Here is a 27,517-nt window from a genome sequence, read left to right as displayed (position 1 = left end):
ACAGAGGAGTGCCCCCAAAGAATGAATGAGTTAAAGCCTTAGAACCCCAAATTTCCCCCCCCCCCAGCCCCACCAGCAAAAAAAAGTGTCAGCACCCTCCACCGAGAAAGCCAGTGTGCGGCAAAGCATCAGTAATAACACAGGCTTGCAGTTCACCCGGTATTCGACACACCACAGGCTCTCTCTCTCTCTCTCTCTCCCAATTAAGGGAAAAGAGGTGTCCCCGCAGAGCCAAGATACACAGCAAACGATTCAAAGGATGGTCTCTGGCCCCCATCTGTCTCTCTCTATTCCCTCACACACCCCCCGGCTCTTTACCCCGCCCAAACCTCTTCCCACCTGTTCATGTTCCTCTCCCATCGCCCACCCTCCTGCCTCTCCTCCCGTTCCCCTTGCGCCCTCGGTATCCCAAAGAAGGAAGCGGGGTTTTCGGGAGGCGGAGGGAATCAGAGACCTGCCGACCCGCCTCGTCTCCCGGAGCCTGCAAACTTCGCCCGCCGTCCGCCAGCTCCGGCCCAGCCCCTCCGCTCATTCGCCAACCGGAACCAATCACTCGCCGTCCCAAGTCACACCGACTTCCTATTGGCCACACCGGCAGCCAATGGAAGCATGAGACCTAGCGCCGCCGACCGACCAATTAAATGCTAGCTGCCCTTCCTTATGACGTCATGGCCATAAGAATAACGTCATAGGAATGGGAGGAGGGTAGGTGGCTCAAACAGCAGTCTCCATTGTAATTGGCCAATTTCCTCTGAGGAAAAGGAGAGGAATCCTATAGGGCAACACGCTCCTGTCCTTTCCCGGTGCCCAATGCCATTGGTCAAGGCTACCTGTCCTTCTCCAGCCTCTAAAGCTATTGGTCAGGGGGCTTCCGCACCCCTACTACGGGTGACCTGCCTCCACTCTCCGAGACCCCGCGGCTACTTTCGCCCCGGCTTTCCGGTGCGGTTGCCGGCTGCGGACAGCTCTGCAGCCTGGTGTTTGCCAGCAGCGAAGCCCCTCTATCTTATCCCCCACCCCGCAGCAAGTGTCCTGGCTGAATGGGCAGCCGTTCCCGCGAGCCGCTCAAACTTTTCACCCCATTCGCTGTCGGCCTGCTGGCTCCGAGCTAAACCCCCACGGTGAGTTCCTTTCCCCCTCCGGTCGATCTCTCCCCGTTCTCCCATCGCCAGGCCCTCCTGATTGCCTCGCCTGCGGATCGCAGTCAGTTCGCATTGGCAACACGATCACCGTTCATCGCTGCGTGGCGAAGGAGGATTGAGATCCTGCGTCGCTGCACTTGCCTCTCGTGGGGTCCGAGGGAACACCTTGTCAGGCCCCGGGGGTTTCTCCGGAGCCAGGCTTGTTCTCACCGTGAAATGTGTTACTTTCGCAGCAGCAGTTCAATGCAATACATAATCTAGAACAACAAAAATAATAATAATCAATAAATTACACTATACATATATTGAATAGATTAAAATTGTGCAAAAAAAACAGAAATAATATATTAAAAAGTGAGGTGGTGTTCGCGGGTTCAATACCCATTTAGGAATGGGATGGCAGAGGGGAAGAAGCTGTTCCTGAATCGCTGAGTGTGTGCCTTCAGGCTTCTGTACCTCCTACCTGATGGTAACAGTGAGAAAAGGGCATGCCCCTGGGTGCTGGAGGTCCTTAATAATGGACGCTACCTTTCTGAGACACCGCTCCCTGAAGATGTACTGGGTACTTTGTAGGCTAGTACCCAAGATGGAGCTGACTAGGTTTACACCCTACTGCAGCTTCTTTCGGTCCTGTGCAGTAGAGTAGCCCCCTCGCCCCCCCCCCCACCCATACCAAACAGTGACGCTCTCCACGGTACATCTATAGAAGTTTCTAAGTGTATTTACTGACGTACAAAATTTCTTCCTAATAAAGTATCGCCACTGTCTTGCCTTCTTTATAACTACATCGATATGTTGGGACCAGGTTAGGACCTCAGAGATCTTGACACCCAGGAACTTGAAGCTGCTCGCTCTCTCCACTTCTGACCCCTCTGAGGATTGGGATGTGTTCCTTCATCTTACCCTTCCTGAAGTCCACAATCAGCTCTTTCGTCTTACTAATGTTGAGTACAAGGTTGTTGCTGTGACACCACTTCACTATTGGCATATCTCACTCCTGTACACCCTCTCATCACCACCTGAGATTCTACCAACAATGCTTGCATCATTAGCAAATTTGTAGATGGTATTTGAGCTATGCCCAGCCACACAGTCATGTGTATATAGAGTAGAGCAGTGGGCTAAGCACACACCCTGAGGTGCGCCAGTGTTGATCGTCAGCGAGGAGGATACGTTATCAGCAATCCATACAGACTGTGGTTTCTAGTTAGGAAGTCAAGGATCCAATTGCAGAGGGAGGTACAGAGACCCAGGTTCTGCAACTTCTCAATCAGGATTGTGGGAATGATGGTGTTAAATGCTGAGCTATAGTCAGTGAACAACATCCTGACGTAGGTGTTGGTGTTGTCCAGGTGGTTTAAAGCTGTGTGAAAAGCCATTGAGACTGCATCTGCCATTGACCGATTGTGGTGACAGGCAAATTGCAATGGGTCCAGGTCCTTGCTGAGGCAGGAGTTCAGTTTAGTCATGACCGACCTCTCAAAGCATTTCATCACTATAGATGTGAGATAGTCATTAAGGCAGCCCACATTATTCTTCTTTCGCACTGGTGTAATTGTTGCCTTTTTGAAGCAAGTAGGAACTTTCACTTGTAGTAGTGAGAGGTTGAAAATATCCTTGAATACTCCTGCTAGTTGGTTGGCACAGGTTTTCAGAGCCTTACCGGGTACTCCATCGGGACCTTCTGCCTTGCGAGGGTTCAGTCTCTTTAAAGACAGTCTAACATCGGCCTCTGAGACAGAGATCACAGGGTCATCAGGTGCAGCAGGGATCTTCACAGCTCCTTTTCAAAGGAGCTATGACGTTGTGACCATAACAGAGACTTGGATGGTGCAGGGGCAGGAATGGCTACTTCAGCTGCCAGGCTTTAGATGTTTCAGAAAGGACAGGGAGGGAGGCAAAAGAGGTGGAGGCATGGCACTGCTGATCAGAGATAGTGTCACGGCTGCAGAAAAGGAGGAAGTCATGGAGGGATTGTCTACAGAGTCTCTGTGGGTGGAAGTTCGGAATAGGAAAGAGTCAGTAACTGTACTGGGTGTTTTTTATAGACCACCCAATAGTAACAGGGATATCGAGAAGCAATTAGGAATACAGATTCTGGAAAGAGTAATAATAACAGAGTCATTGTGGGAGATTTTAATTTCCCAACTATTAGCCCTGGGAAAAAGCCTCTGACTATCCACACGATCAATGCCTCTCATCATCTTATACACCTCTATCAGGTCACCTCTCATCCTCCGTCACTCCAAGGAGAAAAGGCCAAGTTCACTCAACCTATTCTCACAAAGCATGCTCCCCAATCCAGGCAACATCCTTGTAAATCTCCTCTGTACCCTTTCTATGGTTTCCACATCCTTCCTGTAGAGAGGCGACCAGAACTGAGCACAGTACTTCATGTGGGGTCTGACCAGGGTCCTATATAGCTGCAACATTACCTCTCGGCTCCTAAATTCAATTCCACAATTGATGAGGGCCGATACACCATACGCCTTCTTAACCACAGAGTCAACCTGCACAGCTGCTTTGAGTATCCTATGGACTCGGACCCCAAGATCCTTCTGATTCTCCACACTGCCAACATTCTTACCATTAATACTATATTCTGCCGTCATATTTGACCTACCAAAATGAACCACCTCACACTTATCTGGGTTGAACTCCATCTGCCACTTCTCAGCCCAGTTTTGCATCCTATCAATGTCCTGTTGTAACCTCTGACAGCCCTCCACACTATCCACAACACCCCCAACCTTTGTGTCATCAGCAAACTTACTAACCCATCTCTCCACTTCCTCATCCAGGTCACAAAGAGTAAGAGCCCCGGAACAGATCCCTGAGGCACACCACTGGTCACCAACCTCCATGCAGAATATCACCCGTCTACAACCACTCTTTGCCTTCCGTTGGCAAGCCAGTTCTGGATCCATAAAGCAATGTCCCCTTGGATCCCATGCCTCCTTACTTTCTCAATAAGCCTTGCATGGGGTACCTTATCAAATGCTTTGCTGAAATCCATATACACTACATATACTGCTCTTCCTTCATTCATATTGATTGGCATCTCCCTAGAGCAAGGGGCTTAGATGGGGTGCAGTTTGTTAGGTGTATTCAGGAAGGTTTCTTGACACAATATGTAGTTAAGCCTACAAGAGGAGAGGCTGTACTTGATCTGGTATTGGGAAATGAACCTGGTCAGGTGTCAGATCTCTCAGTGGGGGAGCATTTTGGACATAGTGACCACAATTCTATCTCCTTTACTATAGCATTGGAGAGGGATAGGAACAGACAGGTTAGGGAAACGTTTAATTGGAGTAAGGGGAAATATGAAGCTATCAGTCAGGAACTTGGAAGCATAAATTGGGAACAGATGTTCTCAGGAAAATATGCGGAAGAAATATGGCAAATGTTCAGGGGATATTTGCGTGGGGTTCTGCGTAGAGACGTTCCATTGAGATAGGGAAAGGATACGGAACTGTGGTGTACAATAGCTATTGAAAATCTAGTCAAGAAGTAAAAACATAGAAAATAGGTGCAGGAGTAGGCTATTTGGCCCTTCGAGCCTGCACCGACATTCAGTATGATCATGGCTGATCATCCAACTCAGAACCCTGTACCAGCCTTCCCTCCATAACCCCTGATCCCTTTAGCCACAAGGGCCATATCTAACTCCCTCTTAAATATAGCCAATGAACTGGCTTCAACTGTTTCCTGTGGCAGAGAATTCCACAGATTCACCATTCTCTGTGTGAAGAAGTTTTTTCTCATCTCGGTCCTAAAAGGCTTCCTCTTTATCCTCAAACTGTGACCCCTCATTCTGGACTTCCCCAACATCGGGAACAATCTTCCTGCATCTAGCCTGTCCAATCCCTTTAGAATTTTATACGTTTCAATCAGATCCCCCCTCAATCTTCTAAATTCCAACGAGTATAAGCCTAGTCGATCCAGTCTTTCATCATATGAGAGTCCTGCCATCCCAGGAATCAATCTGGTGAACCTTCTTTGTAATCCCTCTATGGCAAGGGTGTCTTTCCTCAGATTAGGGGACCAAAACTGCACACAATACTCCAGGTGTGGTCTCACCAAGGCCTTGTACAACTGCAGTAGTACCTCCCTGCTCCTGTACTCGAATCCTCTTGAGAATGCCAGCATACCACTCGCCTTTTTCACCGCCTGCTGTACCTGCATGCCCACTTTCAATGACTGGTGTATAATGACACCCAGGTCTCGTTGCGCCTCCCCTTTTCCTAATTGGCCACCATTCAGATAATAATCTGTTTTCCTATTTTTGCCACCAAAGTGGATCACTTCACATTTATCCACATTAAATTGCATCTGCCATGAATTTGCCCACTCACCCAACCTATCCAAATCACTCTGCATCCTCTTAGCATCCTCCTCACAGCTAACACTGCCGCCCAGCTTCGTGTCATCCGCAAACTTGGAGATGCTGCATTTAATTCTCTCATCCAAGTCATTAATATATATTGTAAACAACTGGGGTCCCAGCACTGAGCCTTGCGGTACCCCACTAGTCACCGCCTGCCATTCTGAAAAGGTCCTGTTTATTCCCACTCTTTGCTTCCTGTCTGCCAACCAATTCTCTATCCACATCAATACCTTACCCCCAATACCGTGTGCTTTAAGTTTGCACACTAATCTCCTGTTTGGGACCTTGTCAAAAGCCTTTTGAAAATCCAAATATACCACATCCACTGGTTCTCCCCTATCCACTCTACTAGTTACATCCTCAAAAAATTCTATGAGATTCGTCAGACATGATTTTCCTTTCACAAATCCATGCTGACTTTGCCCGATGATTTCACCGCTTTCCAAATGTGCTGTTATCACATCTTCGGTAACTGACTCTAGCATTTTCCCCACCACCGATTTTAGGCTAACCAGTCTATAATTCCCCGGTTTCTCTCTCCCTCCTTTTTTAAAAAGTGAGGTTACATTAGCCACCCTCCAATCCTCAGGAACTAATCCAGAATCTAAAGAGTTTTGAAAAATTATTACTAATGCATCCACTATTTCTTGGGCTACTTCCTTAAGCACTCTGGGATGCAGACCATCTGGCCCTGGGGATTTATACGCCTTTAATCCCTTCAATTTACCTAACATCACTTCCCTACTAACATGTATTTCCCTCAGTTCCTCCATCTCACTGGACCCTCTGTCCCCTACTATTTCCGGAAGATTATTTATGTCCTCCTTAGTGAAGACAGAACCAAAGTAGTTATTCAATTGGTTTGTCATGTCCTTGCTCCCCATAATCAACTCACCTGTTTCTGCCTGCAGGGGACCTACATTTGTCTTAACCAGTCTTTTTCTTTTCACATATCTATAAAAGCTTTTACAGTCAGTTTTTATGTTCGCTGCCAGTTTTCTCTCATAATCTTTTTTTCCCTTTCCTAATTAAGCCCTTTGTCCTCCTCTGCTGAACTCTGAATTTCTCCAAGTCCTCAAGTGAGCCACTTTCTCTGGCTAATTTGTATGCTTCTTCCTTGGAATTGATACTATCCCTAATTTCCCTTGTTAGCCACGGGTGCACTACCTTCCTTGATTTATTCTTTTGCCAAACTGGGATGAACAATTGTTGTAGTTCATCCATGCAACCTTTAAATGCTTGCCATTGCATATCCACCGTCAATCCTTTAAGTGTCATTTGTCAGTCTATCTTAGCTAATTCACTTCTCATACCTTCAAAGTTACCCCTCTTTAAGTTCAGAAGAAGAGCTTATGAAAGGTTCAAAAAACAAGGTAGTGATAGAGATCTAGAAGATTATAAGGCTAACAGGAAGGAGTTTAAGAATGAAATTAGGAGAGCCAGAAGGGGCCATGAGAAGGCCTTGGCGGGCAGGATTTAGGAAAACCCCAAGGCATTCTACAAGTATTTGAAGAGCAAGAGGATAAGCGTGAGAGAATACGACCAATCAAGTGTGACAGTGGGAAAGTGTGTATGGAACCGGAGGAGATGGCAGAGGTACTTAATGAATACTTTGCTTCAGTATTTACTATGGAAAAGGATCTTGGCAATTGTAGAGATGACTTGCAGCGGACTGAAAAGTTTGAGCATGTAGATATTAAGAAAGAGGATGTGCTGGAGCTTTTGTAAAGCATCAAGTTGGATAAGTCGCTGGGACCGGATGAGATGTACCCAAGGCTACTGTGGGAGGCGAGGGAGGAGATTGCTGAGCCTCTGGCGATGATCTTTGCATCATCAATGGGAACGGGAGAGGTTCCAGAGGATTGGAGGGTTGCAGATGTTGTTCTTTTATTCAAGAAAGGGAGTAGGGATAGCCCAGGAAATTATAGACCAGCGAGTCTTACTTCAGTGGTTGGTAAGTTGATGGAGAAGATCCTGAGAGGCAGGATTTATGAACATTTGGAGAGGCAAAATATGATTAGGAATAGTCAGCATGGCTTTGTCAAAGGCAGGTCGTGCCTTATGAGCCTGATTGAATTTTTTGAGGATGTTGTGGAAGTCGAATCCGGATAAAGTCACTCAGAGACCGTATAAATTCAGACTCTCGATTCAAAGCACCCGGGGCGTACTCAGTTAGTCACTCAAACAGGAACAGTCGGTCTGTGACTGTTCCTGCCCGATCCACCAAACTAACTAACAATTCTCCTTACAACACAGGTATATTTGTTCAGATACCTCCCACACAAGATAGGCTGGAGTCAAAGTTATCCACTACATGACAGCCCCGAAAGACAAATTACAGAATAGGCCTAATGGACAGAACCTACACAAACAGGCGGAGTGGTCCTATCTCTACACATGAGTGCACAAGGAGATAAGCATCCTGAAACCCTGGCTGGCTACCTTCAAGAAGAAATATGGCTCAGCACATCTGTTGATCATCAGCGGTTTCTTTCAGAAAAACAGGCTGCTATTGTTTAACGAAGTGCTAACCCTTTTACATACTTTATCAATGTGACTAAACACATCGATGAAGGTAGAGCTGTAGATGTAGTGTATATGGATTTTAGCAAGGTATTTGACAAGCTACCCCATGCAAGGCTTATTGAGAGAGTAAGGAGGCATGGGATCCAAGGGGACATTGCTTTGTGGATCCTGAACCGGCTTGCCCACAGAAGGCAAAGAGTGGTTGTAGATGGGTCATATTCTGCATGGAGGTCAGTGACCAGTGGTGTGCCTTAGGGATCTGTTCTGGGACCCCTACTCTTCGTGATGTTTATAAATAACCTGGATGAAGAAGTGGAGGGATGGATTAGTAAATTTGCTGATGACACAAAGGTTGGGGTTGTTGTGGATAGTGTGGAGGGCTGTCAGAGGTTACAACAGGACATTGATAGGATGGAAAACTGGGCTGAGAAGAGGCAGATGGAGTTCAACCCAGATAAGTGTGAGGTGGTTCATTTTGGTAGGTCAAATATGATGGCAGAATGTAGTATTAATGGTAAAACTCTTGGCAGTGTGGAGGATCAGAGGGATCTTGGGGTCTGAGTCCATAGGACACTCAAAGCAGCTGCGCAGGTTGACTCTGTGGTTAAGAAGGCGTACGGTGTATTGACCTTCATTAATCGTGGAATTGAATTTGGGAGCCGGGAGGTAATGTCACAGCTATATGGGATCCTGGTCAGACCCCACCTGGAGTACTGTGCTCAGTTCTGGTCACCTCACTACAGGAAGGATGTGGAAACCATAGAGAGAGTGCAGAGGAGATTTACAAGGATGTTGCCTGGATTGGGGAAAATGCCTTATGAGAATAGGTTGATGATCTCGGCCTTTTCTCCTTGGAGTGACGGAGGATGAGAGGTGACCTGATAGAGGTGTATAAGATAATGAGAGGCATTGATCGTGTGGATAGTCAGAGGCTGTTTCCCAGGGCTGAAATGGTTGCCACAAGAGGACACAGGTTTAAGCTGCTGGGGAGTAGGTACAGAGGAGATGTCAGGGGTAAGTTTTTTACACAGAGAGTGGTGAGTGTGTGGAATGGGCTGCCAGCAGTGATGGTGGAGGTGGATACGACAGGGTCTTTTAAGAGACTCCTGGATGGATACATGGAGCTTCGAAAAATAGAGGGCTATGGGTAAGTCTAGTAATTTCTAAGGTAAGGACATGTTCGGCACAGTTTTGTGGGCTGAAGGGCCTGTATTGTGCTGTAGGTTTTCTATGTTTCTAAAGTGTGCATGGAAGGCGTTGAGTTCATCTGGTAGTGAAGCATCGCTGCCATTCATGCTATTGGGTTTCACTTTGTAGGAAGTGATGTCTTGCAGACCCTGCCGGAGTTGCTGTGCATCCGATGTCACCTCCAACCTCGTTCGAAATTGTCTCTTCGCCCTTGAAATAGTCCTCCGCAAATCATACCTGGTTTTCTGGTACAGGCCTGGGTCACCAGGCTTGAATGCCACAGATCTGGCCTTCAGCAGACGACGTACCTCCTGGTTCATCCACGGCTTTTGGTTTGGGAATGTACAGTAAGTCTTTGTAGGCACACACGCGTCCACACAGGTTTTAATGAAGTCGGTAACAACAGCAGCAAACTCATCCATGTTCGAAGATGAATCCCTGAATACAGTCCAGTCCACTGATTCAAAGCAGTCCTGTAGGCGCTCCTGTGCTTCCCTTGTCCAAACCTTCTTGGTCCTCACTGCTGGTGCTGCAGTCTTCAGTCTCTGCCTATACTCAGGGAGTAGAAGTACAACCAGGTGATCAGACTTCCCGAAGTGAGGGCGTGGAATAGCACGGTAGGCATTCTTCATGGTGGTGTAACAATGGTCCAGTGTGTTGTTTCCTCTGGTATTGCAAGTGATCTGGTGATGGTAATTGCTCAGTGATTTTTTCAGACTGGCCGGTTAAAATCTCCCAAAACGATGGTGAAGGCATTCGGGTGTGCTGTTTCGTGCATGTTGATCCCATTGCTCAGATCATCTAAAGCCTGATTGACGTTGGCCTGAGGTGGAATGTAAACTGCTGCCAGAATGACCCCGGAGAACTCCCGTGCTGAGTGAAAAGGACGGCACTTTACTGCTAGATATTCCCGATCTGGTGAGCAGAATTGGGACCGCACTGATATATTTGTGCACCAAGAGGAGTTGATCATGAAGCATACTCCTCCACCTCTGCTTTTCAGAGACTCTATAGATCTATCCTGATGATGTATAGTAAACCTGTCGATCCGAATCGCTGCATCCGGTACGGGAGGGGTTAATCAGGATTCGTGAAACAAAGGACACACGCAGTCTTAATGTCCCTCTGATCCAGCACCCCGGCTCTGAGATGATCGATTTTATTCACCAGAGACTGAACGTTTGCCAGCAAGATTGTTGGTGTTGGGAGTTTAAAACCCCATTTCCTTAATCGCACTTGTATCCCTGACCCGCACCCACGTTTCCTACGTGGGATCTGGCGAGCAGTCCGTCCACAATCGGCGTAGTTTCCATCGGTTTTAAGCAGCGATAGTTCCTACCTTGGAAGGAGTTGTGCTTTTCAGCTGTATCAGGCTGAGACGGGAATATTTAATCGTATCCATTGAGAGTACCGCCGCTGACATGAGTCGCCTCGAGGCAAATAGAACCTCCCCCCCCCCGCCCCGATTTGCCTCAGGGTAACGAACACTTGCTCCTCTATAATCCGTGAAAGTTCCACGACGTTAATGGAGCTTTTCCTCACTTCTATAGGCTCCTTGTTTAAGAAAGGATGTGCTGACGTTGGAGAGGGTACAGAGAAGATTCACTGGAATGATTCCGGGAATGAGAGGGTTAACATATGAGGACCGTTTGTCCGCTCTTGGACTGTATTCCTTGGAGTTTAGAAGAATGAGGGGAGACCTCATAGAAACATTTCGAATGTTGAAAGGCATGGTCAGAGTAGATGTGGCAAAGTTGTTTCCCATGATGGGGGAGTCTAGTACGAGAGGGCATGACTTAAGGTATCTGAGTAGCCAGGGCATCAAAGGTTATGGTGAGAAGGCGGGGAAGTGGGACTAAATAGGAGAATGGATCAGCTCATGATAAAATGGCAGAGCAGACTCGATGGGCCAAATGGCTGACTTCTGCTCCTTTGTCTTACAGTCTTATGCTCTCATCTCACTGCTACTATCGAGCAGGAGGTACAGGAGCCTCAGGACTCACACCACCAGGTTCAGGAACAGTTATTACCCCTCAATCTTGAACCAGTCTGGATAAATTCACCTGCCATATCTCTGACTTGGTTCCACAACCTACAGACTCCCCTTCAGGGACACTTTACAACTCGTGTTCTCAATATTATTTCTGTTTGCGGTTTGTCTTTCTTTGCACATTGACTGTTTACCAGTCTTTTGATTATGTGTATTTTTATCATGTCACCATTCAGTATGGAAACAGTGCTAAACCTGTGGTTTAAAGTTAAGTGAATTTACTATCAAAGAATGTACACTATATCATATGATGTTACCATATGATACTTTAAGATTCATTTCCTTACATTTACAGGAAAAAGAGAGATACAGCAGAATTTTCTGAAAAACTGTACGTAAGCAGAAAGGCCCAGTAAAGAGTCAATGTGCAAAGGAAGACACTGCAAACAATGAATCAATAAATCAAGGAAGGTAGTGCACCGTGGCTGACAAGAGAAATTAGGGATAGTATCAATTCCAAAGAAGAAGCATACAAATTAGCCAGAAAAAGTGGCTCACCTGAGGACTGGGAGAAATTCAGAGTTCAGCAGAGGAGGACAAAGGGCTTAATTAGGAAGGGGAAAAAAGATTATGAGAGAAAACTGGCAGGGAACATAAAAACGGACTGTAAAAGCTTTTATAAATATGTAAAAAGGAAAAGACTGGTAAAGACAAATGTAGGTCCCCTACAGACAGAAACAGGTGAATTGATTATGGGGAGCAAGAACATGGCAGACCAATTGAATAATTACTTTGGTTCTGTCTTCACTAAGGAGGACATAAATAATCTTCTGGAAATAGTAGGGGACAGAGGGTCCAGTGAGATGGAGGAACTGAGCGAAATACATGTTAGTAGGGAAGTGGTGTTAGGTAAATTGAAGGGATTGAAGGCAGATAAATCCCCAGGGCCAGATGGTCTGCATCCCAGAGTGCTTAAGGAAGTAGCCCAAGAAATAGTGGATGCATTAGTGATAATTTTTCAAAACTCTTTAGATTCTGAACTAGTTCCTGAGGATTGGAGGGTGGCTAATGTAACCTCACTTTTTGAAAAAGGAGGGAGAGAGAAACCAGGGAATTATAGACCGGTTAGCCTAATGTCGGTGTTGGGGAAACTGCTAGAGTCAGTTATCAAAGATGTGATAACAGCACATTTGGAAAGCGGTGAAATCATCGGGCAAAGTCAGCATGGATTTGTGAAAGGAAAATCATGTCTGACGAATCTCATAGAATTTTTTGAGGATGTAACTAGTAGAGTGGATAGGGGAGAACCAGTGGATGTGGTATATTTGGATTTTCAAAAGGCTTTTGACAAGGTCCCACACAGGAGATTAGTGTGCAAACTTAAAGCACATGGTATTGGGGGTAAGGTATTGATGTGGATAGAGAATTGGTTGGCAGACAGGAAGCAAAGAGTGGGAATAAACGGGACTTTTTCAGAATGGCAGGCAGTGACTAGTGGGGTACCGCAAGGCTCAGTGCTGGGACCCCAGTTGTTTACAATATATATTAATGACTTGGATGAGGGAATTAAATGCAGCATCTCCAAGTTTGCGGATGACACGAAGCTGGGCGGCAGTGTTAGCTGTGAGGAGGATGCTAAGAGGATGCAGGGTGACTTGGATAGGTTAGGTGAATGGGCAAATTCATGGCAGATGCAATTTAATGTGGATAAATGTGAAGTTATCCACTTTGGTGGCAAAAACAGGAAGACAGATTATTATCTGAATGGTGGCCGATTAGGAAAAGGGGAGGTGCAACGAGACCTGGGTGTCATTATACACCAGTCATTGAAAGTGGGCATGCAGGTGCAGCAGGCGGTGAAAAAGGCGAATGGTATGCTGGCATTTATAGCAAGAGGATTCGAGGACAGGAGCAGGGAGGTACTACTGCAGTTGTACAAGGCCTTGGTGAGACCACACCTGGAGTATTGTGTGCAGTTTTGGTCCCCTAATCTGAGGAAAGACATCCTTGCCATAGAGGGAGTACAAAGAAGGTTCACCAGATTGATTCCTGGGTTGGCAGGACTATCATATGATGAAAGACTGGATCGACTAGGCTTATACTCGCTGAAATTTAGAAGATTGAGGGGGAATCTGATTGAAACGTATAAAATTCTAAAGGGATTGGACAGGCTAGGTGCAGGAAGATTGTTCCCGATGTTGGGGAAGTCCAGAATGAGGGGTCGCGATTTGAGGATAAAGGGGAAGCCTTTTAGGACTGAGATGAGGAAAAACTTCTTCACACAGAGTGGTGAATCTGTGGAATTCTCTGTCACAGGAAACAGTTGAGGCCAGTTCATTGACTATATTTAAGAGGGAGTTAGATATGGCCCTTGTGGCTAAAGGGATCAGGGGGTATAGAGAGAAGGCTGGTACAGGGTTCTGAGTTGGATGATCAGCCATGATCATACTGAATGGCGGTGCAGGCTCGAAGGGCCAAATGGCCTACTCCTGCACCTATTTTCTATGTTATGTTTCTATGAATCATATAAACAGTAAATCCAAGAGACAGGATAGAATTCAGGGAAAGACCACACCCAACAGGACGGACAAACAGCCAATGTACAAAAGGCTACAAACTGTGTAAGTAATTAAATAAATAAGCAATAAGTATGAAAAAGTGATGAAGAGTCCTTGAAAGCGGTTTATCCCCTATGGTGAAGAGCCTGAAGGTTGAGAGGTGGTGCGAGGCCTGAGGCCTGAGGCTCCGGTGTCTCCTCCCCGGTGATGACCTGCTTCCCTGTGACAACTCTTTGTGTGGAGGTGCCCAGTGCTGGGGAGGGCTTTACTTATACTTTTTTACTATATACTTTATTGCCGCCAAACAATTGATACTAGAACGTACAATCATCACAGCGATATTTAATACTGCGCTTCCCGCTCCCTGCATTACAAATACAGTATTAAATATGAAAAATAGTAAAAATTAGTAAATACTAAAAATTTAAATTATAAGTCATAAATAGAAAATAGAAAAATGGAAGGTAAGGTAGTGCAAAAAAACCGAGAGGCAGGCCAGGATATTTGGAGGGTACGGCCCAGATCTGGGTCAGGAAACAAATACCTGGGGATACAAATTGACAATAAACTGGACTGGTCAAAGAACACTGAGGCTGTCTACAAGAAGGGTCAGAGCCGTCTCTATTTCCCGAGGAGACTGAGGTCCTTTAACATCTGCCGGACGATGCTGAGGATGTTCTACGAGTCTGTGGTGGCCAGTGCGATCATGTTTGCTGTTGTGTGCTGGGGCAGCAGACTGAGGGTAGCAGACACCAACAGAATCAACAAACTCATTCGTAAGGCCAGTGATGTTGTGGGGATGGAACTGGACTCTCTCACTGTGTTGTCTGAAAAGAGGATGCTGTGTAAGTTGCATGCCATCTTGGTCAATGTCTCCCATCCACTACATAATGTACTGGTTGGGCACAGGAGTACATTCAGCCAGAGACTCATTCCACCGAGATGCAACACAGAGCGTCATAGGAAGTCATTCCTGCCTGTGGCCATCAAACTTTACAACTCCTCCCTTGGAGGGTCAGACACCCTGAGCCGATAGACTGGTCCTGGACTTATTCCATAATTTCCTAGCATAATTTACATATTATTATTTAATTATTTATGGAGTCATTACTATTTAATTATTTATGGTGCAAATGCAACGAAAACCAATTTCCCTCGGGATCACTAGAGTATGACTATGACTATGATCCGTTCAGCAGTCTTATCACAGTTGGAAGGAAGCCGTTCCCAAATCTGGCGGTACGAGTCTTCAAGCTCCTGAGCCTTCTCCCGGAGGGAAGAGGGATGAAAAGTGTGTTGGCTGGGTGGGTCATGATCCACTATGTTTTTTAGGATTTTTCACAGTCCAGCAGTTAGGAGGTTTGGATGGGTACATAGGTGGGCAGTGGGGGGGTACAGAGTGTTACAGTCTGGGGGGTGTGGGTCAATGGGACTAGGCAGAATAGTAGTGTGGCATAGACTAGATGGGCTGAAGGGCCTGCTCGAGTCAGAACCCCAATTTGAACCAATCAGCATTCACTAAGGAACAGCGTTCTGGCCAACCGGGAGCGGGGAAACGAGAAAAGGGAACCTGGGCGCGAAAAAAGCGAGCCAATCAGCGGAGCCCTACCCGCCTCTCCCAGACTCCACCCAATCAGAATGTACAACGCTGAGGCGGATCCTGCTCAGTGCTCCAGCGCATATCGGCAGGCAGCCAATGCAACGGCAGGGTCCTCCAGCCAATCAGAGGAAGCATCCCGTCGTGAACGAATCGGCACGCAACTCTGGAGACATAATCCAATCATAAGTTAGACTCTCTTCCACCGCACCAGCCCGTCCGCAGGTCACCCAATGGGTGCGAGCGACACTACAGCCGAAGGGTCGTGGGGCAGACCAATGGGGTGTTTTGTTGCAGCGCGGTGTGACGGTCGTCCGTTCGCTCGGCGCTGAGGGGAGCTTTTGTGTCGATGGCGTCGGTGTTTTCGGCCGGGCGCCGGGCGCTCGCTTCCCGCTGAGCTTGGCCGCACCGCCGCCTCATGGCGCTGCGCTGGGGTGGCAGCGAGCGGCTGCAGCCGGGCCTGGCCTCGGGCGACGTGGTGAACCTGCTGTCGGACGACGAGCAGGAGGGCGCGGCGACCAAGGTCCAGGCCTCGGCCTCCAACTGTCGGTCGCGCCGCGTCCAGCTGCAGCCCGGCCCGGGTCACGCCGGGCCCGAGGAGGGGCAACGGGAGCAGGAGCGCGGCCTGGTCCGCTTCGAGAACCAGCGGCTGTTCTGTGAGGTGAGGCCGGAGGAGGAGGCGGCCGGGCTGGGCCGGGGAGGGGCACGCAGCCTCCGCTTTTCCGGGAAGACCTGGGGAGGGTGGGAATGACCTGCTTCCCGGCATCTCGGGCAGACCCTGCGCTTGTTCTGCTGCTCACCGGCCGGACCGGGGAGAGCGTCGCCCTCTGTCCCGGTGCCGGCGGATCTGCCGCTCCAGCCCAGACATCGATCTCCTGCTGTCAGAGTCACCGCGCCACTTTACAATCAGCCTGCCCGTCCGTGAGCTCTCCTCTTTACCTCCCTTTGTTTCATTACCACCCTGTCTCCTGTACTGCGCTCCATACCGACTGACCGAGTACTCTGCTCCCCTCTGGAACAGGCCGTGAATTGTCTGAACATCCCAAGCGCGGTCCCGCTTGACAGCTCGGATGGCCGCGTTAACGCAGCATTAGGGTCGGCCTCGGCTTCCCCAGCCCGGGTCCCGTCTGTCCTGGATCATTGCTGCCTGTTCGGCTGGGTTCACCCCGGGTGAATGACATACAGCCCTGCCCCCTGCCCCCTGCCCCCAGTGAGCTCCGAGCGTCTATTGCCCCGAACTTGCTCGGCTGCGGTGGGTCCTGAAGTTTTAACGTTGTCCCCCAGAGTCAGGTGGAGGTTTAATATCAGTGAGTTGTGTATTAGCAGTACAGTGCAAAACGGTTTCTGTAATTTATCTTTCTAGGTTTCTGTTCCGTTTACGTTCTCCTCTTCCTCATACCTCTTAGCTCCACCCAGCCCCGCAGGGCTCATGCATTCTGCTCCCAGAATGGTTTCTGCCAGCTGGATTTCCTCTGCTGTGGATGCTGATTCTGATCGTCTCCCATTCCTCTGCAAAAAAACATTGGGCTTTTCTGCTTCACGTCACACAGTTATTTAGATATGTAAAACAGGCGTGCTTGTCCTCACAGAAATTAGGAAATGCTACTCACCCAGAGGAAGTACTTGTGCGGCCCTTTTCCTGACACACCACCCCAGACCTTGCCTTCCATTGTGACCTCCAGTCAGAATTGCTGCTGCTCTTTCTGTTTTGAGCAGGTCAGGCGATCAGCCCTGATGAGACTCGTGTTCTGGCTTGGAAACGGTGCCCATCTGCTCGTCCTTCTCTGAGTGCGAATGACAGCTTCGGAGGCAAGCTGGTATTTACCTGCCCGCCCCCGGGGTAAACAAGGAGTTGCAGGTGGAGGATGGAGAGTGCCCTGTGTAGTGATTCAGCACTGGGATGGCCAGTGCCTGTTGTTGAGTGTTCCCCGCTTCCCGCACGTGCCTTTGCTCAGCTATTCTGACAGCTTTTACCTCAAGTTGGATTGTTACACACTGAAGCTGTGAAAGTGCGGTATTGATTTCATAGAGTGGCTTGAAAACTGCTCAGCAAAGGTGAATATTTGATAAAAAAAAAGACATCTTAGCATTTCAAGTGCCTGAGGGGAATGTTTCAAACTTTTAACTGGTATACCTGAGCATTTCTGCCCTTCCTTTCTGGAGACAAAGTGCTTCCTGCCTGTTGAGAGAACTTTCGGTTGCACCGTGATGCAGTGCACTCAACACAGCCCTGTGCTTTCACAGCAATGTCTATATTTGTACAAGCTGATCCAGGGTTTGAACTTGCACAATTGTTTTCTCAGTTAAGTACGAGTGTTGTGCGAAATAGTTGTCTGGCTAGCATAGATATCGGAATCAGGTAATGACTGTACAGCAGCCAGACATGCACCGTTCCTTGTCTGTGCTTGTCTTTGATTGTCAGTGAAGAGCAGATATTAATACTACTTCGCATCCTCTGTGCTTTTCCAGTGAGGAATCAATGTGTAACCTGCTAGATAACAGAGGCCCAGTTTTGCAACTTCTCATTTTTGTTGTCACTGCAGGAAATGCACAGTCCTTGCAAACTGTTGCAAGTGTCAGTTACTTAGATAATATAAGAAGCGGGTTAAGTGAGCTCCTGGGTTTTTGGCACTAATGCCGTAAGTTTAGTACCTTTGTGATTGAACCCTTGAATTTGAATCTCTAAATGGCACCAGAATCTGAGGTAAAATTGAGCTATTTATGTGTGTACTGAGCTGAGCGTTTGTCCTAACTGCCCAATGTTAAAATTACTAAGTATGAGAATAGTGTTTTTTTTAACAAACTGCTGTCCCTGAGACACAGGATTAACATATCCTTTCAGTTCTGAGACTTGCTGGGTTTCATTCAAGCCCAGACTGATGCACTGAATCTCTTTTCTCTAGTGGGTGCAGATCCACACAGCACGAGATTGTCCACAGTGGGCGCCTCAGAGGTAACCAGTCTGGCTGCTGTGGGAAATGGAAAGGCGGACATGCTCCCGGGGCTAAGCCTTGTTGATTGGACAGATTGGCGGGTGTCTTGCCCTGCATCTTATCTGGACGTTCTGCTCTTATCAGGTACCCAAAGTGGAAATGTCTTCCCTTGCCATTACAATCCAAGCGATCAAAAAAATCACTTCTCAAAGTGACATAAATTAATAACTCAATCTCTTATATTTATTTGTTATCTCAATATTGAGCTGTTAGAAATGGCATCAGTCTGGTGATACCCACAAATTCTGTTCAGAATATCCTCTGCATCAATCAGACATGAAATAATATATTAGCAGTCCTAGTATCTCAATCATACCGCCTTGTCCTCCAAGTAGCATCACTGAAAAGCAATCTGGCCATCTGTTTGTTCATGTGACATTGTAGTGTCCACAGAACAGCTTGTCCAAGGTCAGAGATCACTGTCTGTCCTTTCACTTCCTGTCTATCCATGGTTCCTTTTCTGGAGGTCTTTCGTTGTAAATATTTAACTTTGTGGTTAATAGCTAGATCTTGAGAGAAAGGTGTATTGTACAGATTAAGGAAAAGTTAAATTGTGATATTATAGCACTGCAATCTGCTTCAGGTAGCTGTGAGACTTAGAGTGAATAGGAAAAGACATAGCAACCTCTGACGTAAAAGGGGAACTGGAAGGTATTAATATTAGATTTACTGAGACTTGCTTTGTATTCCCCACCCTTTTTAAAGAGCTGATTGTAGCTTCCTTGGGAGTCCACTTTTCAAAACTGTACAGTTGAATAGGCTCCTGCTAATTTTAAAATGTAACCCAGTTTGTTAGCCTGTTAATTAGAAAAGAGGAAGAGGGAATACAAAGCTACTGTCTCATTCTCAAAAAGCCTGGAGGTGTGACTCTTTTTGATTGTTAAGGCGGGTCTGAAAATTAATCTTAGAAATTTATGTTGTTTTGGTCTCTAATCAGAGCTGCCGATATACTTGTTATAACCATTAGGTTGTGGAGGGCGTTTGGGCATGATTGTAGATTATTGAACCCTTGGCAGCTGAAGGTACAGCTGCCATTGGTTTAAAAATAGTTGAAAATGTTGGAAGTGAGATTTGAAGAGGTGCAGAGGAAAGCCGTATTGGGTAGGGAGAACTGAGCCTGGAATTCATAGCACAGCTTTTGGCAAATGTTTAACCCAAACTCAGTCTTGTTTGGGGTGACTGTTGCTTGCTCTATGCTGCTACAATATGAGAATGCCATGTATGTTGACAGGTTCACTGCCCTGTTTGTTTTCCAATTGGGGTAGAACACATTTACAGTAATTACTGTGCATCCACGGTTCATTTTTTTTTGGTTGTTTAGTAATGCATTGCTTTCCATATTTGAAGTTAAATTAAATTCAAACATAATCACCATGCCTCACTCTCCTGCCAGTGTTTACTTCCCTTCTACTTTCTCCATCAAATTTTCAGTTTACACGTTCTGCTGCAGCATGTTTGGCAGAAGTTTTCTGTGTCCTGTCCAGAGTTTATTGCTTAACCAGTGGTGTGGGGAAATAAATGGTTACATTTGCTATCTGAGTCCTTGCTGTGCACTTACTCAACAACTGTTGTGCACATCAGGTTGGTATGAGAGATGTTGCCTGTGCCTTGCACTCATTGAGCTGGTATTTTGGATGTTAGATCAAAGCTGCAGGTATATTCATGTGTCAGCTGGGGGAGGTGAATGTGTCCCCATCTACCTCTGGACGGGGGGGGGGGGGGTCCCTACCAGGGATCCACATTTCCCTTGATTAATAACGGGTCCATGCTATTGAAACCCTGAAGGTTAGCCAGAACTCCTCTGGACAGCGGGTCCCAACCGGGGATCCACATTTCCCGATTAATAACGGGTCCGTGCTATTGAAACCCTGAAGGTTAGCCAGAACTCCTCTGGACAGCGGGTCCCTACTAGGGATCCACATTTCCCTTGATTAATAACGGGTCCGTGCTATTGAAACCCTGAAGGTTAGCCAGAACTCCTCTGGATGGGGGGGGCGGGGTTCCCAACCGGGGATCCACATTTCCCTTGATTGATAACGGGTCCGTGCTATGGAAACCCTGAAGGTTAGCCAGAACTCCTCTGGACAGCGGGTCCCAACCGGGCATCCATGTTCCACTTGGTTGATGACAGGCTCCGTGCCATCAAAAGGTTCAGTACCTTGATCTAGGAAGACACTTGCCGGAAGGTTAGCTTTTTGGCTTGATTGACGACCTTTGTAAATGGAAGGTTTTGAGCACAGTTCCAGTGCGAAAGTGACAGTGTTTGAAGGTGAGCTTGTTAACATTAGTTTTATTTTTTCACTAATGTTTTACTTTTCTGTTTGTTCTTCCTCCCACCACATTCCCAATCTCTTTCAGTTTGTGGAATTCTGTGAAACGTTAACAGAAGAAAACCCGGAAGTGATAAATTTCCTGCAGAGGAAGTACAGCAAGGCTTTTCCAGAGTATTTGGCCTCCACAGAGTTCCGTAACGTACTGGGACGCTGCCTGACCCGGGTTCAGGGCAGGAAGAACAAAGTTTTCGTTTACATTAATGAGCTGTGTACTGCACTCAAAGCCAATTCCCAAAAAACCAAACTTGCTTTGGCTAGTAAGGAGAATTCAAAGCATCAGCCAGTGGCTGTTGAGGGTCAGTCTGTCACAGACACCAAGGAGAAAGAAGACTGCCCTGGGAAACCTGCTGCCCCATCAGAGGAAGCTGCCTCCACATCAGTTCCAGACCTTGCTTCAGGTGAAAGGAAACGAACAGGCTCTGGGTCACGGCGTCAGATCCGTTACCTGGAGAACCTGTTAAAAGTTTATGCTGATGAAATTAAACGTCTTCAGGAGAAAGAGCTGGATCTGAATGATTTGGAAGATGAAGACTCCTCCTATGTTCAGGAGCACCGGCTGAAGAAAAAGATGGTGAAAATCTTTGAAAAGTTGTGTGAGTTGAAGAACTGCTCAAGCCTAACGGGCCGTGTTATTGAGCAGCGCATTCCCTTCTCTGGTACACGCTACCCAGAAATCAACCGCAAAGTGGAGAAGTTCATTAACAAACCTGACCACTTCCCCGACTATCAGGACATCAGGAACATCATGCACAAAGCTAGCACACGATACAACCTGGGACTGAGCCAAAGGCAGATTCAAAGTATGGCACAGGATGTGTTCCGCGAGGTCGGCAATAGGCTGCAGGAGAGACGCCACCTGGACTTGGTCTACAACTTCGGCAGTCACCTCACTGACGACTATAAACCAGGTAGGGCTGGACCCTATACACAAGATATAGGAGCTCTATTAGGCCATCTGGCCCATCGAGTCTGCTCCACCATTCAACAAAGGCTGATCCTTCTTTTCAATCTCCTCCTCAACCCATTTCCCGGCCTTTTCCCCATAATCTTTGATTCCATGTCTAATCAAGAATCTATTGATCTCTGCCTTAAGTACACCCAGCGACCTGGCCTCCACCACTGCATGTGGCAACAAATTCCACATTCACCGCCCTCTGGCTAAAAAAATTTCTCCACATCTCTGTTCTGAAAGAGCTCCCTCTATCCTGAAGCTGTGTCCTATTGTATTAGACTCTCCCACCATGGGAAACATCCTTTTCATAACTAGGCCTTTCAACACTCGAAAGATTTGAATGAGATCCCCCTCATCCTTCTGAATTCCAGCGAGTACAGACCCAGAGCTATCAAACATTCCACTTGTGATAACCCTTTCATTCCTGGAATCATCCTTGTGAACCTCCTCTGGACCCTCTCCAATGCCAGCACACCTTTTCTAAGATGATTCTCCTAATCTAAGTCCTCCTGCATCCTACCTGTTTCTTCAACGCTACCTGTCCCTCCACCAATCTTCGTATCTTCTGCAAACTTGGCAACAAAACCATCTATTCCATCATCTAAATCATTGATATACAGCATAAAAAGAAGTGGTCCCAACACCGACCCCTGCGGACCACCACTAGTCACTGGCAGCCAACCAGAGAAGGATCATTTTATTCCCACTCACTGCCTCCTACCAATCATTCAGTGCTCTAACCATGTTAGTAACTTTCCTGTAATACCATGGGCTCTTAACCTGGTAAAGGCCTTCTGAAAATCCAAATATACAACATCTACTGCATCCCCTTTATCTATCTGACTTGTAATCTCTTCAAAGAATTCCAACGGATTCCTCAGGCAGGATTTTCCCTGAAGGAAACCATGCTGACTTTGTACTAATTGTCCTGTGTTACCAAGTACTCCACCATCTCATCCTTAACAATTGACTCCAACATCTTCCCAACCACTGAGGTCAGGCCAACTGGTCTATAAATCCTTTCTGATGCTTTCCTCCTTTCTTGAAAGAGTGGCATGACATTTGCAATTTTCCAGTCCTCTGGCACCATGCCACAGTCCAATGATTTTTAAAAGATCATTTCTAATGCCACCACAATCTCTAACACCACCTCACTCAGAACCCTGGGGTGCAGTTCATCTGGTCCAGGTGACTTGTGTACCTTTAGGTCTTTCAGCTTTTTGAGCACCTTCTCTCGTGTAATAGTAACTGCACCCACTTCTCTTCCTTCACGCAGTGCAACATCAGGCATACTGCTAGTGTCTTCCACTACTTCCTCAAAATGATGGGCCAAATGGCCTAATTCTGCTCCTGTGTCTTATGATCATATGAAAACTGCCTGCCGCTCCAGCTATGTTTGTTTCGTCCACAAACTTGGCAATAAAGCCATCCTCCCTGCCAGTGTTCTTTTCCAGTAAACTCTGGCCAACTCCCCTCTGGTGTCTCTATAGTTGCCTTAACTCCACTGTAATACTGATGTATCTTGTCCTTCTAAAATTGCAGGGTGAACTTGGTCATATTATGATCGCTTGCTCCTAAGGATTCGTTTGTCTTAAGGTGTCTAATCACACCCGGTTCTTTGCACAACACCCAATCCAGAATAGTTGATCCCATTGTAGGCTCAACCATGAGCTGCTCTAAAAAGCCATCTCGTAGACATTCTCGAAATGCCCCCTCCACCAACCTAATTTTCCCAATCTAACTAAACATTGCAATCCCCCATGACTATTGTAACATTGCCGTTTTGGCATGCATTTTCTTTTTAGTGTGAGGGGCATATTCAAACGACACATTTCACTATGTTTCAATGTGCATGTGACAAATAAATCTGATCTTTAATCTTCGAGAAGCTGGTAAAGTATACAAGTGGGATGTTAGTAGAGGTCCAAGGCAGGGTATGAACAGCTTCAAGCATAGGTGTTGGTGGGGGGGGGGGGGGACTTTCTCTATGACTGTTGTATGATGGTGGGAGGGGGTCATTTCAGAGATGTGAGGGGCAGGCTGCCTGGGGTGATGGTAGAGACAAAAGCATTCGAGAGATTCAATAAATGCTTAGATAGGCACATGAATGGGAGGAAAATGGAAGAATTGTGTAGGCATAGAAGATGTGAGCTGAAGGGCCTCTTGTTACGGGCCTACATTCTATTCCACAGAAGTTGGTGAGGATTGCCTGTGTCTGTTGGTCCAGCTAAATTTAAACAGAGGTCCAGAACGAGTCCTACACCCCAATATATCTGGCAAGGCTGAGACTATAATAGAATTGAACAGGTTTTTCTAAGAATGTTTTCTCTCCTTGTTAATGTGATTGGGTGTTCTTAAGGTGGTGGGTGGGAGCTCTGGGAAATCTTCGTCTGAGAACATTAGTTAGAAACAGAAAACATACAGCACAGTACAGGCCCTTCGGCCCACAAAGCTGTGCCAAACGTGTCCCTACCTTAGAACCACCTAGGCTTTACCCATAGCCCTCTATTCTTCTAAGCTCCATGTAGCCATCCAGGATTCTGTTAAAAGACCCTATCGTTTCCACCTCTGGCAGCCCATTCCATGCACTCACCACTCTCTGCGTAAAAAAAAAACAAACAAACAAACAACAACAACTTACCCCTGATATCTTCTCTGTACCTACTTCCAAGCACCTTAAAACTATGCTGTCTCGTGCCCTGGGAAAAGCCTCTGACTATCCACACGATTAATACTTCTCATTATCTTATACACCTCTATCAGGTCACCTCTCATCCTCCGTCGCTGCAAGGAGAAAAGGCCAAGTTCGCTCAACCTATTCTCATAAGGCATGCTCCCCAATCCAGGCAACATCCTTGTAAATCTCCTCTGCACCCTTTCTATGGCTTCCACATCCTTCCTGTAGTGAGGCGACCAGAACTGAGCACAGTACTCCAAGTGGGGTCTGACCAGGGTCCTGTATAGCTGCAACATTACCTCTCAGCTCCTAAACTCAATCCCATGATTGATGAAGGCCAATACACCGTATGCCTTCTCAACCACAGAGTCAAACTGCGCAGCTGCTTTGAGCGGCCTATGGACTCGGACCCCAAGATCCTTCTGATCCTCCACACTACCAAGAGTTTTGGCATTAATGCTATATTCTGCCATCATATTTGACCTACCAAAATGAACCACTTTACACTTATCTGGGTTGAACTCCATCTGCCACTTCTCAGCCCAGTTTTGCATCCTATCAATGTCCTGTTGTAACTTCTTGACAGCCGCCCACACTATCCACACCTCCAGCCTTTGTGTCATCAGCAAACTTACTAACCCATCCCTCCACGTCCTCATTTATAAAATCACAGAGTAGGGGTCCCAGAACAGGCCCCTGAGGCACGCCACTGGTCACTGGCCTCCATACAGAATATGACACGTCTACGACCACTCTTTGCCTTCTGTGGGCAAGCCAGTTCTGGATTTACAAAGCAATGTCCCCTTGGATCCCATGCCTCCTTACTTTCTCAGTAAGCCTTGCATGGGATGCCTTACTGAAATCCATATACACTACACCTACTGCTCTACCTTCATCAATGTGCTTAAGTCGCATCCTCAAAAAATTCAACCAGGCTTGTAAGGCACGACCTGCCCTTGACAAACCATGCTGACTATTCCTAATTATATTATGCCTCTCCAAATGTTCATAAATCCTGCCTCATTTCCCTGTCTTATTGGAATGTACCTACTCAAAACCCCATGCAAATAACCCCTAACATTTGCCACATTTCTTCGGTGTGTTTCCCTGAGAACATCTGTTTCCAATTTATGCTTTCAAGTTCCTGCCTGATAGCCTCATAATTCCCCTTACTCCAATTAAACGTTTCTGTAACTCGGTTGTTCCTATCCCTCTCCAAAGGAGTTGCACAGAACAGAGGCAGACTCCTCGGCTTGTGGAGTCCGTGCTGACCTTCAACACGTTGGTCGTCCATGCATAGCCAGAGGACAGTACAACAGTGGACAGGACATTTCACCCCTCCTGTTGTACAACTCCTGATGCAAATTTAGGGGTGGCCTGATTAGTGTAGTGGTGCCAGTTCCTACTGCCACCTGTAATGGGTTTTACATTCTCCCTGTGACCATATAGGTTTCCTCCAGATGTTCTGGTTTCTTCCACATGCCAAAGATGTATAGGTTAGTAGGTTAATTGATCACATAACACACATCAAAGTTGCTGGTGAACGCAGCAGGCCAGGTCAGGACTGACAAAGGGTCTCAGCCTGAAATGTCGACTGTACCTCTTCCTAGAGATGCTGCCTGGGCTGCTGCGTTCACCAGCAACTTTGATGTGTGTTGCTTGAATTTGCAGCATCTGCAGAATTTCTCGTGTAATTGATCACATGCTGTAATTGGGCGTCGCGAGCTCATTACGCTGGAAGGGCAGTAATCCTGCTGTATGGCTAAATGAAATTAATATCCTCTTCTATGTCCATCAATTCTTGGCTATCTAACCTCATCAACCTTCCTGCTTCTACTACTGCCTATTCCATGTTATGTTTTTAAACCCCTCACATCCTTCTGGTATTTGACGTTTCTATTCTAGAGAAAAGATGGTAACTGTTCACTCTGTCATGTCTTCCTTTGGACTATGACACTCCAGGGAGAGCAGCTCAAGTTTGTTCCCATTTATGTCCTCCCTTATGCTGCAAGCTGTTTACAGAGGCCAATACTTTATTTCAAAATAGAGAGCTGAACAGGCTCTTTGAGCCCTGCCACCCAGCAGCCCACTGATTAACCCTAACCTGAACACGGGCAATTTACAATGACTGACTAACCTAGTAATCGGTATGTCTGTGGAGTGTGGAGGAAGCTGGAGCGCCACAAATTCCGAATCTTTGTGGTGACTGGGGCTGTACGCTGGAGTCCTGGAGAAAGGCAGAGAGCGAGCCAGGCTGTAACCTACAACATTATAAGTACGACAGTTTTGTCTTGTGGAATCATTGCTCCCAATGTGATGTTTTCCAGGCAAAGACCCAGCTGTAACAGACATCACGTTGGAAAAGAGGCTTCGGCAAAACAGGGCAGTTGCACTTCAGCACCTGGATGAGGTGGTGAAGAAGTACGCTGAGATCCAGGACGTTAGCGAAATGGAGGAGGAGGAGAAGAGAAAGAAGAAGAAACAACAGCAGTCTACTGTCCCTCCTCCCTCCGAAGCAGGAAGGGAGAACGTCAGTGATGAGCAAGAGGAGGTACAAAAGGTACCTGAGGCTGAAGGGGAAGGACAACAAGCGGACGTGGTGGAAAATGCTGCCTCTGACGATGAGGAGGAGGAGGAAGAGGATGATGAAGAGGAAGATGAAGATTTGTCGTCTGAACCTGACATTGAAGAGGAGCTGTCTAAAATCGAAGAGGCAGCCGATGCTGAGGAAGAGCCCCAAGAAGGTATGATTAATCAATGCCCATGTCCTTCCCTTCCATTTATTTCTATGTGTGGGGGGGGGGGGGGAGGAGACAGAGTAGTTATTATTCTGCATGAATTGTTCCTGGGATTTTGTTTACCATAAGTGCAGAATTAGGCAATTCAGCCCATCAAGTATGCTCCACCAGCTAATCTTGGCTGTTTATTTAACAACTCCATTCTCTTGTCTTCTCCCTGGAACCTTTAAACCACCCCTTACTGAGAAATGATGTGGCTTGTTTATATAAATGGTCGGGGGGGGGTGAACGAGAAATGAAGGGGCAAAACTGAACATCCATCGCAATTGTGAATATTGCAGATGAGTTGAAATGTGGCAGTTCCCTCTCACCTCTGGACCGTTGTGTTGAGTACAAGTAGATTCCTTCTCTGTACTGGATATCAGTCATCCTGACG

General features: G+C 46.9%; 1 protein-coding gene across 2 annotated transcripts in view; it reads left to right on the top strand.

The window, feature by feature from the left end:
- Positions 1-15,656: 15,656 nt before the first annotated feature.
- daxx (death-domain associated protein) overlaps positions 15,657-27,517 on the top strand; it is a 50,055-nt gene continuing 38,194 nt past the window's right edge. Inside the window, exons 1-3 of one of the 2 annotated variants that reach the window (XM_072259428.1) lie at positions 15,657-16,049; positions 20,740-21,622; positions 26,671-27,087. In XM_072259428.1, the coding sequence (XP_072115529.1) occupies positions 15,807-16,049; positions 20,740-21,622; positions 26,671-27,087 (1,543 nt within the window). In that variant the 5' untranslated portion in view covers positions 15,657-15,806. The remainder of the gene's footprint in view (positions 16,050-20,739; positions 21,623-26,670; positions 27,088-27,517) is intronic. The other variant, XM_072259427.1, reaches the window with a different exon arrangement.

This window comes from Mobula birostris, chromosome 5 (assembly GCF_030028105.1).
Source record: "Mobula birostris isolate sMobBir1 chromosome 5, sMobBir1.hap1, whole genome shotgun sequence".
Lineage (NCBI taxonomy): Eukaryota > Metazoa > Chordata > Chondrichthyes > Myliobatiformes > Myliobatidae > Mobula > Mobula birostris.
The sequence above is the reverse complement of the archived record's forward strand: the minus strand, read 5'-3'. Positions and strand labels throughout refer to the sequence as shown.